Source organism: Parasteatoda tepidariorum, chromosome 7, assembly GCF_982258835.1.
Source record: "Parasteatoda tepidariorum strain Cologne lab strain chromosome 7, Ptep-v5.0, whole genome shotgun sequence".
Taxonomy (NCBI): Eukaryota; Metazoa; Arthropoda; class Arachnida; order Araneae; family Theridiidae; genus Parasteatoda; species Parasteatoda tepidariorum.
The window spans coordinates 87,725,478-87,738,761 of record NC_141761.1 but is presented as its reverse complement, the minus strand read 5'-3'; the positions used below and the strand labels follow the sequence as shown (position 1 = coordinate 87,738,761).

Below are 13,284 nucleotides of genomic sequence, written 5' to 3'. Positions count from 1 at the left end.
ATCCCACATTTATATTTAAACATGCATGCATTTTTTCTCCCATTCAGTCTGTGCAAAGAGAAGTAGAGAATTGTACGAAGAAATGCGAGACCGCTAAACCAAAAGAAGGCTCTCAACGAGAAAAAGATGAATTAGTCAAAAAACTCAAAGAAACCGGCCAACTTCTGCAGAAACGATTAACAGATTACCAAGTATTAGTGTCAATGATGACAGCTTTCTTCAAAAATTATGAAGAGGTACTGTTTTGTGTGTTTTTTATCTACTGATCTTTCTTTGTTGCGCATAACTTATGAATTTATTTTTATAACAGTTAGAAAAATTGATAGAAATGCAAGAATCTCAATTCAGAATGACTTCTCTGCCTAATGATGTCTCTAAAATGGATGTGTTGATCCATGATCACGAAGCTAGTCGTCCAACAGTTTCAGAACTTTTTAAATTTAGTCAAACCGAAGCACAGCAGCTCATCAATAAGATAAATGAAGCTGTAAGTTTAAAATCTTTAATTTTTCTTTCATTATTTATCATTTATGTTAATTTAAATGCTCTATAAGTCCCTAAACTGCAGCCCACTAACAAGAGTCAGTTAAATAATGTGCACTTCTATCCGTACTTCAATTACATTGTTAGAAATGTCTGGGGAAAATGCTTAAATAACAATGTATTTAATAGTTATTTTATCATATTCAATCAGAGGAGTCAAATAATTATAAATAAGATAACATTAAAACTGTTTACTGTGAGAAAAAAATTTGTTAACTTCTTTCATGTAAACACTGTTAAACAACTAGAATTGTATCGCACTGACTAAACCCACCTAATAACGCCACTTAGTTTCTTGCAGTTGGGTAACTAAAAGGGCTAATCTGTTTATCTTATGCCTCACAGAAATTTGGTTCGAGTCGCAGTGTTGATATAACAATATTTCCTCCATTCCGTTCAACACAGGGAGATTTTCCAATGTCCTGCACTCCCCAATTTGTGACCATGGGCTATTAGAATACGGTACTCTCATTCACACATAGATGCTAAAACAATAAAGCTGCTGAATTATCTCTTATGTCCAGTTAAATTTCGTTTTTACAAATTATCTCTGAATTATCTCCTATGTCCAGTTAAATTTATTTTTTTACAAATTATCTCTGAATTATCTCCTATGTCCAGTTAAATTTCTTTTTTACAAATTATCTCCGAATTATCTCCTATGTCCAGTTAAATTTCTTTTTTACAAATTATCTCTGAATTATCTCCTATGTCCAGTTAAATTTCTTTTTACAAATTATCTCGGAATTATCTCCTATGTCCAGTTAAATTTCTTTTTTACAAATTATCTCTGAATTATCTCCTATGTCCAGTTAAATTTCTTTTTTACGAATTATCTCTGAATTATCTCCTCTGTCCAGTTAAATTTCATTTTAAAACCATACTAGTTATAAATGTTTAAGAAACCGTATTGTAATGTATTTACGGTTTTTTAACCATACTTGTTGTAAACGGTTTCACGACCGTAAAGGAAAAAAAATGTTCTTAATTGTAAATTTATGGTTAATTGGATGGACAGACTGCTGCTGGTTCTTTTACCATAATTTTAGAATGAAAATTCTAACAGTGTAAATATTATGTAAAAATCATCATGAAAAACGCCTTTGAAATTACTTTTCATATTTTTTTTATCGTGCATTTGAAAATAAAGTGCTCCAATATTTGATTTTGTTCTGCAAAACATGCATGCTTAAGTAAAAAAATTTTTTTATGCTGTTATTTATGAAATCAAAGCATAAAAACAACTCAGATTTCTGAGGTGCAATTTTACCAGACGTAATATGAGAGGCACGTAACTCTGTGACAATATTCGGGGTGGGGTACGATGTAAACTATTATTTTTTACAGAATTTCTGAATTCTGATATATATATATATATATATATATATATATATATATATATATTAAAAAATTTCAGTTGAGTGACAGAAAAACTAAAAAAAAATTGCACTATGTATGATATTTTAAGGGGATTAATAAGTAAATTTTTACAGAATTTCTAAACTTATCTATCTATCTATCTATCTATCTATCTATCTATCTATCTATCTATCTATCTATCTATCTATATATATATATATATATATATATATATATAGGTTTCAGCAGGACTCTTGAGCTACGTCCATGTAACATAAAAAATAAATACTTTATCAAAGATTTCGTATGAAAGGGTTTAGTTAATAATCACTTTGACTATTCTTTTTAACTATCCATAACATTCAATTACATAATAATAATGATGGTATAATTATATTTGTTCCAGATAATTTCTTTTCGATTTATTTTGAATTTCATAACTTATGTTCAATATTTATAAGTTATATAATTGCGTGACGATACTTATGTTCTTACTTGTCTATTCATTCAGCTATTATTTCAATTTAAATTTAAAAAAATACAGTTGTATTTTAATACACTTAAAAATGAATGTTTAGGAACCGCCAACAGCTGCTGTCTTGGACAGAGAAAAGATTTCCTCATTTCTCTCAACTAGAAAGCAAACGTTTGATAAAGCATGGGAAGAATTCAAATACAGGCTGGAGCAACACAATCAACTCTGCATCTTTTTCAGGGATATGCATTTGGTATGTAGAAATATGTTCGAAATGTTATCATGCGCAGGATGTCCCAAAATTTCAAGTGATTCCCATCAGAATTTTAAATTCTGATGGAAAACACGGGTTCTTAAATAAAAATTTTGATATTTTAGTAAAATAAGTAAGTTTGGAAAAGCTTTCCGATTAATAGACCTACCTGGTATTGCTAGCAGTGAGCTCAATACTGCTGTGAAATTGAAAAATCAGCGTAAACAACAAAAAATTCAAAATTGAGACTTTTTTAGATTTGGAATCTTTATATGGCAGAGCTACATAAAGCAAAAAAATTCAAAAATAAATGTTGCTTTATCAGTTTTTTGAAATTCTAATTTAGCGTTCATAACGCGAGCAATATAAGGAGAAAAGTTGTCAAGCTACTTATATCGGAATCAATCGTAAAGCACTTACGTTGTTTTTTCAATTGCACAGTAGAATAATGTTCAGATTTTTACTCAAATATGATTTATTTTATTCTTTTAAAATGTAGTGCTCGATTTTAAAGCAACTTAACTTATCATATGCCTCGTTTTTTTTGCTATATTTTTTGCACAAATATCATTTGCATAATATCGCGGGACATCCGCTAGTTCCTGCAACAATTTTATTTCATTCAATACAGTTTCGTTTTCATCATTTTTTAAAAAAATATTCGTCATTGTTTTTTTTTTTTTTTTTTTTTTAATAATATTTCTTGGGCCTACTGACTGAGAAACTTAAGATATACTGAAAAGTGAAACGTAATATAGAGATAAAATTTACTAGGACAGCTAAACCTCAAAAATATAATTTAAAGAAATTTGTGCAATTCAATGCGTTGTTTAAAATTAATTACAGAATTCGCAAAAAATGTAAAATTCATGTAACTTTTATTTCAGATTAACAAGCAAATTGAAGATTTGAATTCCCAATTAACATCAATCCGTGAAAGTTACGGAGACTCTTTGCCGTCAGCTTTACATACTTCAGATGCCTTCTTGCATTTTGAAAAGACTATCGAGGTAGGTAGATTCTTATTCTTTCTGTAATTTTATTCAGGGTGTTCTGCAACAACCACTCTTTTAATACATTATTTTAAAGAATTTTTGTCGAAAATGAAATCAAAGAAGAATAAACACTGTCAGAGTTAATTTAATTAATATTTAAGTGAGTTAAAAAAAAAAAACGAAAAATTATAGAAATATATCGAATTATTACCGAAGAGGCCTGTTGATAAAAAAAAATACAAGTTTATAGGTAATAACTGGAAACACCTCTAAATTTCCTGAAGCAATAAAACTGGTTTTGATATTCTCAATCATGACTTTTTCAGTAATGCTACATTCGCGATGTAATTTCTTTTTCCCTTAAATATTAGTTTGAGATCCTTAATATGCATACTTTTTTATAAGTCTTCTAAGAAATATAGATTAAGAGTGGTGATTACAATACACCCTTTTTTGAAGGAAGTAACACGATCTTAAACTAAGTTAACTTTTTTTTTTTAAATTAACAGCTGCTGCAAATACGTATTTATGAGTTCGTGAGCACAGCAGAGAGACTGATGCGTGATCAGAGAGTTGACTCAACCCAAATGCACCAAGAAATTGAATCGATGCAGAAGAAGTGGTCCACTTTTAGAACTGAGGTCACCACCAATCGAAAAATGATTGATGTGGCCATTGAATACTACAAAATTATTGAAGAAGTAATTATTATTTTATCTTTATAGTTTGTTTTATAATAAATCCGTAGTTTGTTAAAATGAATAATTAATTAGTTGAGATTATTAGATTAATTAGAAGCAGTCAATGAATCTGCCATTTGTTGGTAAACAAAATAGTTATCAACTTTTAATTTGTGGTACAGCGCGTTTCAAATGTTGTGCCTTATTTTATTTACCTAGTATTGCTTGAGTATGTATTAATTTATAATTTTTAAAGGAGAAGAATTTTGCTTCTTCAAATTGGAGAACAACTATTCATGGTAGGAAGCATTAGCCTTAATTCAATAAATTTAAAAAAAATAGTATTTTATTTAAAAGTAAAACTTAATGTTCATGTATAAAGCATGAGTAAATTATTTTTATGCTCGAGTTTATAATCAGAAATTATAGTATTTTCCCCTCTTCTACTACAATTTAAACTAAAAATATATCCTCCCCCCCAAATATTTATCTAGTTCTCCTTCCATGAGCTAACGTCTACAAATGACTGTTACTAAGTAGCAAAGAAACACCATAAAATTGTTGGATGTAATTGAATTGTAGGCAGGTAATCGTTGAATTGATGCAACGAGTTGTTAGCAGCTCTGTAAAAAATGGTAGGTAATAGCATACTAATAGTTGTTATCGATGCAATAGCTACAGGCTTCAGAAGTGCTGGCCAGCTGATGTCCAAATTTTTGATAAGACGGTAGGAATGCCATACATTAATCACAACTCAAGTTGATGGTGAACGAATGTTGACCAGGCAAATTTGCTGCTTGTTACCGGCATTTTTCCAGCACTGGCCCGCCAATTTCGCTTTTGCTGGGACTTACATATATTTAGATGGTACTGAAAGTCATGCATTAATCACAGCTCAGAGTAAGAGCAAAGAAATGTTATTCAGGTAATTTTGCTGCTGGTTACCGGTATTTTCCAGCACTGGCCCGCCAAATTCGCTTTAGCCGGGACTTACATATATTTAGATGGTACTGCAAGTCATGCATTAATCACAGCTCAGAGTAAGAGCAAAGAAATGTTATTCAGGCAAATTTGCTGCTGGTTACCGGTATTTTCCAGCACTGGCCCGCCAATTTCGCTTTTGCTGGGACTTACATATATTTAGATGGTACTGAAAGTCATGCATTAATCACAGCTCAGAGTAAGAGCAAAGAAATGTTATTCAGGTAATTTTTCTGCTGGTTACCGGTATTTTCCAGCACTGGCCCGCCAAATTCGCTTTAGCCGGGACTTACATATATTTAGATGGTACTGAAAGTCATGCATTAATCACAGCTCAGAGTAAGAGCAAAGAAATGTTATTCAGGCAAATTTGCTGCTGGTTACCGGTATTTTCCAGCACTGTCCCGCCAAATTCGCTTTTGTCGGGACTTACTTATATTTAGATGGTACTGAAAGTCATGCATTAATCACAGCTCAGAGTAAGAGCAAAGAAATGTTATTCAGACAAATTTGCTGCTTGTTACCGGTATTTTCCAGCACTGGCCCGCCAAATTCGCTTTTGCCGGGGCTTACTTATATTTAGATGGTACTGAAAGTCATGCATTAATCACAGCTCAGAGTAAGAGCAAAGAAATGTTATTCAGACAAATTTGCTGCTTGTTACCAGTATTTTCCAGCACTGTCCCGCCAAATTCGCTTTTGCCGGGACTTACATATATTTAGATGGTACTGAAAGTCATGCATTAATCACAGCTCAGAGTAAGAGCAAAGAAATGTTATTCAGACAAATTTGCTGCTTGTTACCGGTATTTTCCAGCACTGTCCCGCCAAATTCGCTTTTGCCGGGACTTACTTATATTTAGATGGTACTGAAAGTCATGCATTAATCACAGCTCAGAGTAAGAGCAAAGAAATGTTATTCAGGCAAATTTGCTGCTGGTTATCGGTATTTTCCAGCACTGTCCCGCCAAATTCGCTTTTGCCGGGGCTTACTTATATTTAGATGGTACTGAAAGTCATGCATTAATCACAGCTCAGAGTAAGAGCAAAGAAATGTTATTCAGACAAATTTGCTGCTTGTTACCGGTATTTTCCAGCACTGGCCCGCCAAATTCGCTTTTGCCGGGGCTTACTTATATTTAGATGGTACTGAAAGTCATACATTAATCACAGCTCAGAGTAAGAGCAAAGAAATGTTATTCAGACAAATTTGCTGCTGGTTACCGGTATTTTCCAGCACTGGCCCGCAAAATTCGCTTTTGCCGGGACTTACTTATATTTAGATGGTACTGAAAGTCATGCATTAATCACAGCTCAGAGTAAGAGCAAAGAAATGTTATTCAGGCAAATTCGCTGCTGGTTACCAATATTTTCCAGCACTGGCCCTTCAAATTCGCTTTTGCCGGGACTTACATATATTTAGAGGGTTCTGAAAGTCATGCATTAATCACAACTCAAAATGAGAGCAAGGAATTGTTGACCACCAAAATTTACTACTGGCTATCGACATTTTTCAAACACTGGCATGTCAAATTTGTTTTTGCAGGGGCTTATAATATATATTATGTTATGAACTATGCATAAAAAACTGCATACACAGCATGCAAAAAATATGTCCTGTTTCAATGCAATTGTGATTCTTTAATAATTGTTTTAGTTAGTGAAAAAATTAAATTACTGTAATTTAATATTTTGCTATAAAATTATTAAATATGAAGATAGTAAAGATGTAAAAATTTGTGTTTCAGTCTGAGGAATGGTTGAAAGAAGGTAGTAGCTTGCTAATATCGATTGCTCGAAAGTCTTCAACTTGTACCAAGCAATCGGATGCTGATGACCTGAAGAAAGAAATTCGAACTTTTGTAGATAAAGGTCGAGAGAAGCAAGAAGAAAGATTGAGAAAAATTTCATCTCTGTCTCAGCAGCTATACGGTAAATGCAGATTGTGAATTATCTGAAATATTGAAGTGTTTCTGGCAGTATGACGAAAAAATTACAATTTTTTTTTCTTAAAGAAAATTCCGCAATTACCGCTTTTAGTATATATTTCTAGTATAGCCATTTCAAAAATAAAGTAAAAAAGTATAGCCATTACTGCCGTGTGATTGAAAAAACGATATAAGTGCTTTATTATAGATTCCAAGAAAAGTGGTTTGACAACTTTTTTTTTCTATTGCTAATGCTAAAAACACTAAAACAGAACTAGAATGAAACTTATTTGCGAAATTTTTTTTTATGAAATATGTAGTTCAAATATATACAAATCTCAATTCGGATTTTTTTTTTATCGCTTTCGTCGATTATTTTTATTGCACGGCAGATTAATAGTTAAGAAAAGAAGAAACAAAAAACTATCAAAATCTGTCAAATCGAGGAAACCAAAGTTATAAATATAGTTTAGATATTCATGTCACCTTCTCCAATAGTGATTCGATTGATTTTGATTGCATTTTTGTTTCCTTCTGTTTTAAAAATCGGTTCGTGACATCTAGTTTTGAATGCATTATTTACAAGACTTCTATAAACATACATTAAGAAAGGCCTTTGAGAAACATTCTTCTTTCTATGTACAACATAATTTGTAAGTTACTACAGTGTTATCACAGTTATTTTACGAAGCTAAAGGGTAAAAATACAATTTTAAACTTAAATCAAATGGCTAATAGATAAATAATAAATAGCTAATCAAATAGATAAAACTAATAAAAATCAGTATTTAAAATGCGATATCCTTAGATTTCATTACTGACGGCAGGTAGAATGATTATTGAACTAATTATAATTAGTTATTTTACATTAACAGGATATGTTAACAATTTTAAATTTACAATCAAAATTCGACTCACCGCAATGAATCAGCAGACTGTCGGCAAATTGTTTTGTTATAGTAGGGTGCGTAGCGCTCATAAAATGTGCTTAAAGGTGCTTATTTTTGATTCACGTATTTTGAAAGCCTTAAAGGTGCTTTTTTTATTAGGGGTTTGCAAAGTGCTTAATTTTTTATCTTTTAAAAAGAGATTTTTTCTTTACCGTGTTGACTGTTGTTCTAAATCAAAAATGCATGATTTTCACAATTTTCTCTGCAATATTTATCAAAAAATAGCTATTTTATCATGATTATGTAAAGTTTTTGAATATGTTTTTGAATTTTATTGATTTTATGTTTATAAATTAAGAACTTTAAATGATAATTTTTTTTTATTACTGCACTATAATTTCATTTTTCTTGGAAAGTGATAAAAAATACTTTTTTATTGTTTAAAAAGTATTTAAAAGGTGCTTATTTTTTGGTGAAAAATCTGGCTACTCACCCCATATAGTCAGTTGATTATGCTTTATAAACTGTTCCACATTTTGTAATGTTACCCTTCAAGCTAGTAATAAAACTTGTTTTATTGAAACATAGTAATAAAAATCCCGAAGAACAGCTGCAATTGACTAATCAACTGTAAAAATTTTTTCAGTCCAACTTGAAAAGATAGTTCTGGATTGAGAATGAGATTGATTAAAAAAATAATAAAGAGATATATTTTTGAATATAAACTGAAATTTTTTTAATATAATTTGAAATTGAATATAAACTGATGTATTTTTGAATATAAACTGATATATTTTTGAATATAAACTGATATATTTTTGAATATAAACTGAATTTTTTTAAATATAAACTGAAATTGAATATAAACTGAAAAAAAAGTAGATCCGGGAAAAGTAAAGAACGTTTGAAATAATAAGTTATAAAATATAGCGATAATAGCAACCTTTTATTTTTACCTTGAACAAGCATTTTAACAAAACATTTTAACAAGTTTTACAAAATAAATAATCATATCCATCAAACCAGTTTTAATGAAATTACATTTAGCTTTTAAATAATTTTAACTTCTTTAAATTTTGTTCAATGTTTTTTTTTAGTAATAAAAATAAAAACAAATGACGACTACTCAGTTTCTTATAATTGTTGAAATAATAATTCCACCTGAAGTCATATTTTGAGGAATAAAATAAAAATATTATGATTTAATTAATGAAAATATTATTACAACTAGGAATGTCTTTGCGTATAATAAACTTCTGGTGGTAGATAAATATTTATTTAACTTTATTAGGTTATCAAGGACACTCTTCTTCAAATATAATTAATAACAAGAACAAGGATATGATGGACTCGTTTTCTGTAATTACATCTGAACTTAACACTTTGTCAAATAACATTAAAGTTGCTCAACAAGCCAAGATTGCTGAACAAAAAGGAAAGGTAAGCTCATAATAATTAGTATTTCATATTTTTTTTTTAACTTGTGTCAGCATGACCCGACAGCACTTCTCTGCAATAAAACTTATTTTGAGAATTTCTTATTGACTAGACAAACTGTTTTGTTTCTTATTTACTCTAAATATGAAAGTAAATGATGTTTGCCAAAGCGGTTTGTGAATTTTAACTAATTTAATGTAACTCAAAATAAAGTTAACATAAAACATTTTTAATTTATTTATTATTATTTATTAAGTTAAGCAAAACTTTGTTAATTTGTTTCCTGAAAAATTTATTTTTAGCGACAGGCATTTTTTTTAACGAACCCGGAATTGTTGTTCATTCAATGTTCCCCGACGGGCACTTATAAACCTAAGTCCCGAAGGCAATCAATATCAGTCACGCTATACTACCACAGAGCCTCTTATAGGGTGAGCCACATTGATACATCACAAAGAGCCGTAGTGGCACAGGGGATAGAGCGTTCGCCTGAGGTGAACCTGGTTCGAATCCCAGCGACGGCTGACCGATACGAATTCCGTATCCGGCTTGCACTGATCACAGTGCGGACGTAAAATATCCTCAGTGGTAGACGTATCATGGGTTAGAGTCCCCTTGTTGTCAAGAAAATCGTGGGAGGTTTTCGTAGTTTTCCTCTCCATGTAACGCAATGCGGGTTAGTCAAAATCAAAAAGTCCTCCACGAAGGCAAATTTTTCCCAATGCTTGTCTTCTGTATTGGGTCCAAAATTACAAGGCTACGTAGTTGAACATTAGTAGTCGTATGCCCTACAATTGGGTCGGCTGTTTAATGACGATTATAAAATAAAATAAAATACATCACGAAACAGAGGACAAAACACAGAGAGAAACATCCATGTCTCGAATATGCAATCATTGTCTTCGCAGTTTGGCACGTTGACCACTCGGCCACCTAGCCTGTGAAATGAAATAAAGTTAACTATTTTACTTTTTTAAATTTTTATTGGGGAGTTGAAAATTTTCCTATAGATACTTCAATGCTTTCCTTGACTAGAAATAAATTACGAAGATGCTTCTGGATGTATACAGATTTTAAAGTGCTAATTGCCGTACGCTAATTGATGACAATCAGTTGTCACTACCTAAAAAAGCAACGAATAATCACTTTCCCTTGGTTAAATTTTTTTTTGCTAGCTGATGATTTTGACTCACTATTGTACTGCAGACTGGGAAGAAATAACAAACATATTCATAGCACATTGATGAATCAGTAGCAACAATCAGATGATGCAATCAATCAAAAAAAAAATAGTGCGTGGAGTCCCTCCGCGCGGAAGAAGTTAAACTTCGTAACCTGCGACGTTAATTGTAGAAGAATCAGCAGTCGTAGAAGGATCACTAGTTCTATTCAACGACTCTTTTTCCTGCTCCGCTCGCTTCCGTGCTCTGTAATAACGGTAATATTGTGCATTTTTCCCTCATGGACCTCTTGAACCAGTGGAAGTGCTTGTGGTTGCCTCATCGTCTCGCCATGGAAAATTTATTTGCATTAATAATGTATGTGAATGCGTCATAATGTAATTTCAAAAGAGAAAACCTAACAATCAATTGATATTCACAAGAGACGTACCTTGACATAACCTTAAATCCGTCGCATTGTTCGTGGGATTGTTTTCACTCATTTTTTACAATTGTTATCCACTAAATTTGAAAATAAAAAATACTATCCTATTAAATTATATGTGTATCAAATAAAACTAAAAAAATATTTATAAAAAAACAATACTTCTATGACTTTTATTATTTTTATGCTAGTGAGAACAAAAACAATATGGAAATGAATGAGGGAAAACTGGATCCTACCACGTGATTTCCCGGCCAATAAAAATGTAGCGTTAAACGTTTAACACAACCTTGTTGGAAGTCGCATAAGAAGTATAACTTCAATAATAATGACTACTTACTTTCCCACTAATGGCTAGCCAGCAACATCTAGGCACAAAACTTATGGCCAGCTTATGCCCTTACTATTGATTAGTCTGTAGACAAGAAGGTGTGATTAAACGCTGGTAAAACCACATTCATAAAATATTGTTTTATTAGCGACTACAATCAGCTTGTAACTAAATTTTAAAAAAAAGTAATGAATAAGGACTTACTCTTTATGGGTAAACCAACCCTAGCAGGGCTGAAAATTTCTTGTCAACTTGTGATTTTTCTACCAATTTGACTGTATGGGGATTACAACATATCCATATCATACTGATGTATCAGTGACGACAATCAGCTGATACCACATTAAAAACTTCTAAACAATAGCGTTTTCCTTGATGGATATCCAGCAATAGCTAGGCACAAAAATGGTGGCTAGCTAATGACCGTTACTATTGATTCGTCTGTAGGCTAGGAGGTGTCAAGAAATATATTCATAAAATATTGTTATTTAAGCAATTACAATTATACCACATAAAGAAAAGCAATAAATAATCGCTTTCCCTTTATTGGTAAACCAGCACAAGCAGGGTAAAAAATTTCTTGTTGGCTTACAATTTTTACTACCAATTTAACTGTATGCAAATAAGGGATAGCAACATATTCATAGAATATTGATGTATCAGGGACGACAATCAGTTGACACTACATTAAAAAATATTAAACAATCGCTTTTCCTTCGATGGCTAGCCAGCAGTAACTAGGCACTTTAAAGCTGGCCAGCTGATGGCCTTTACTGTTGATTTGTCTGTTGGCTGGAAGGTGCCAAGACACATTTCATAAAATATTGTTGAATCAGCGACTTCAGTCAGCTTATACCACGTAAAAAAACAATGAATAATTGCTTTCCGTTTGTTGGTTAGTCTGCTCTGGAAGGGTTAAGTATTTTCTGGTCAGCTGATAATCTTTATTGGTAATTCGTCTGTAGGTTTGTGGTGATGGTAAATATATGCCAACCCAATACTTTATTTTCTAGCACTGGGCCGACAGTTACTTTCTTGTTCGGAAAATATTCTTTTCTTATCTAATTATCACCTTTAAATGGAAATGGAATAGATGATGCACTCATTCTGCAAAAAATGTCAAATAAGTTGCGAGAACAAAAATTGTTTCTTTAAAATGTTAAATTTTTTTTTTGTTTAGCAAAAATGCTCTTAAAAAAATATACTTGTAGACATCATTTTCATTGAAACTGGCATATTGATAGTCAAGAATGTTATTATTCAATTTTATTTAGACTAAACCATGATTCCACATTGCATAATAAAAATATAATTTTTTCATATTTTCATTCCAGCCATTATAATCTCATTTAAACTGTTATCCTTAACTATTTCTTAAATGTTTCAGCCTCATTTTTCTCAGTTTTTAAAAAAAACTGTGTATTTTGAGTAAATAGTAGTTTAATTTCTTTTAAAATAAAATTTTCTGTATTAAATTTGATTCAATAAATTTACTTGTTTTTTATTGTTTTTAATAGGAAGAGATGGATGCTGTACTCCATGCAGCCCAAGCTGAAGCTGAAGCAGCTAGAATAGCTGCCGCTACTGCTTTGCAAGCTGCTAAAGCAGCTGAAGAAGCAGCAAAAGCTATACCTCCAAAATCAGTTGAACCTCTACAAAAACCTCCTCGTTTTATCAGAAACCTAAACGATGCTGAAGTCACAGAAGGAAGTAAATTTACTTTTGAATGTGAAGTTGAAGGAGTTCCCACACCTCAGGTAAAACAAAACAAGGTTTAAATAATTTTAACTGTATTTTTAGTTTTTGT

At 31.5% G+C, this 13,284-nt stretch overlaps 1 protein-coding gene across 7 annotated transcripts in view; it reads left to right on the top strand.

Moving 5' to 3' along the window:
* The window catches only part of LOC107439667 (uncharacterized), a 392,882-nt gene that overhangs the window by 79,721 nt on the left and 299,877 nt on the right, over nucleotides 1–13,284 (top strand). For all 7 annotated transcript variants that reach the window (XM_087168223.1, XM_087168215.1, XM_087168217.1 and 4 more), the window contains 8 exons: nucleotides 48–236; nucleotides 311–487; nucleotides 2,481–2,630; nucleotides 3,518–3,640; nucleotides 4,135–4,326; nucleotides 7,035–7,218; nucleotides 9,396–9,544; nucleotides 12,995–13,234. In XM_087168223.1, the coding sequence (XP_087024349.1) occupies nucleotides 48–236; nucleotides 311–487; nucleotides 2,481–2,630; nucleotides 3,518–3,640; nucleotides 4,135–4,326; nucleotides 7,035–7,218; nucleotides 9,396–9,544; nucleotides 12,995–13,234 (1,404 nt within the window). The remainder of the gene's footprint in view (nucleotides 1–47; nucleotides 237–310; nucleotides 488–2,480; nucleotides 2,631–3,517; nucleotides 3,641–4,134; nucleotides 4,327–7,034; nucleotides 7,219–9,395; nucleotides 9,545–12,994; nucleotides 13,235–13,284) is intronic.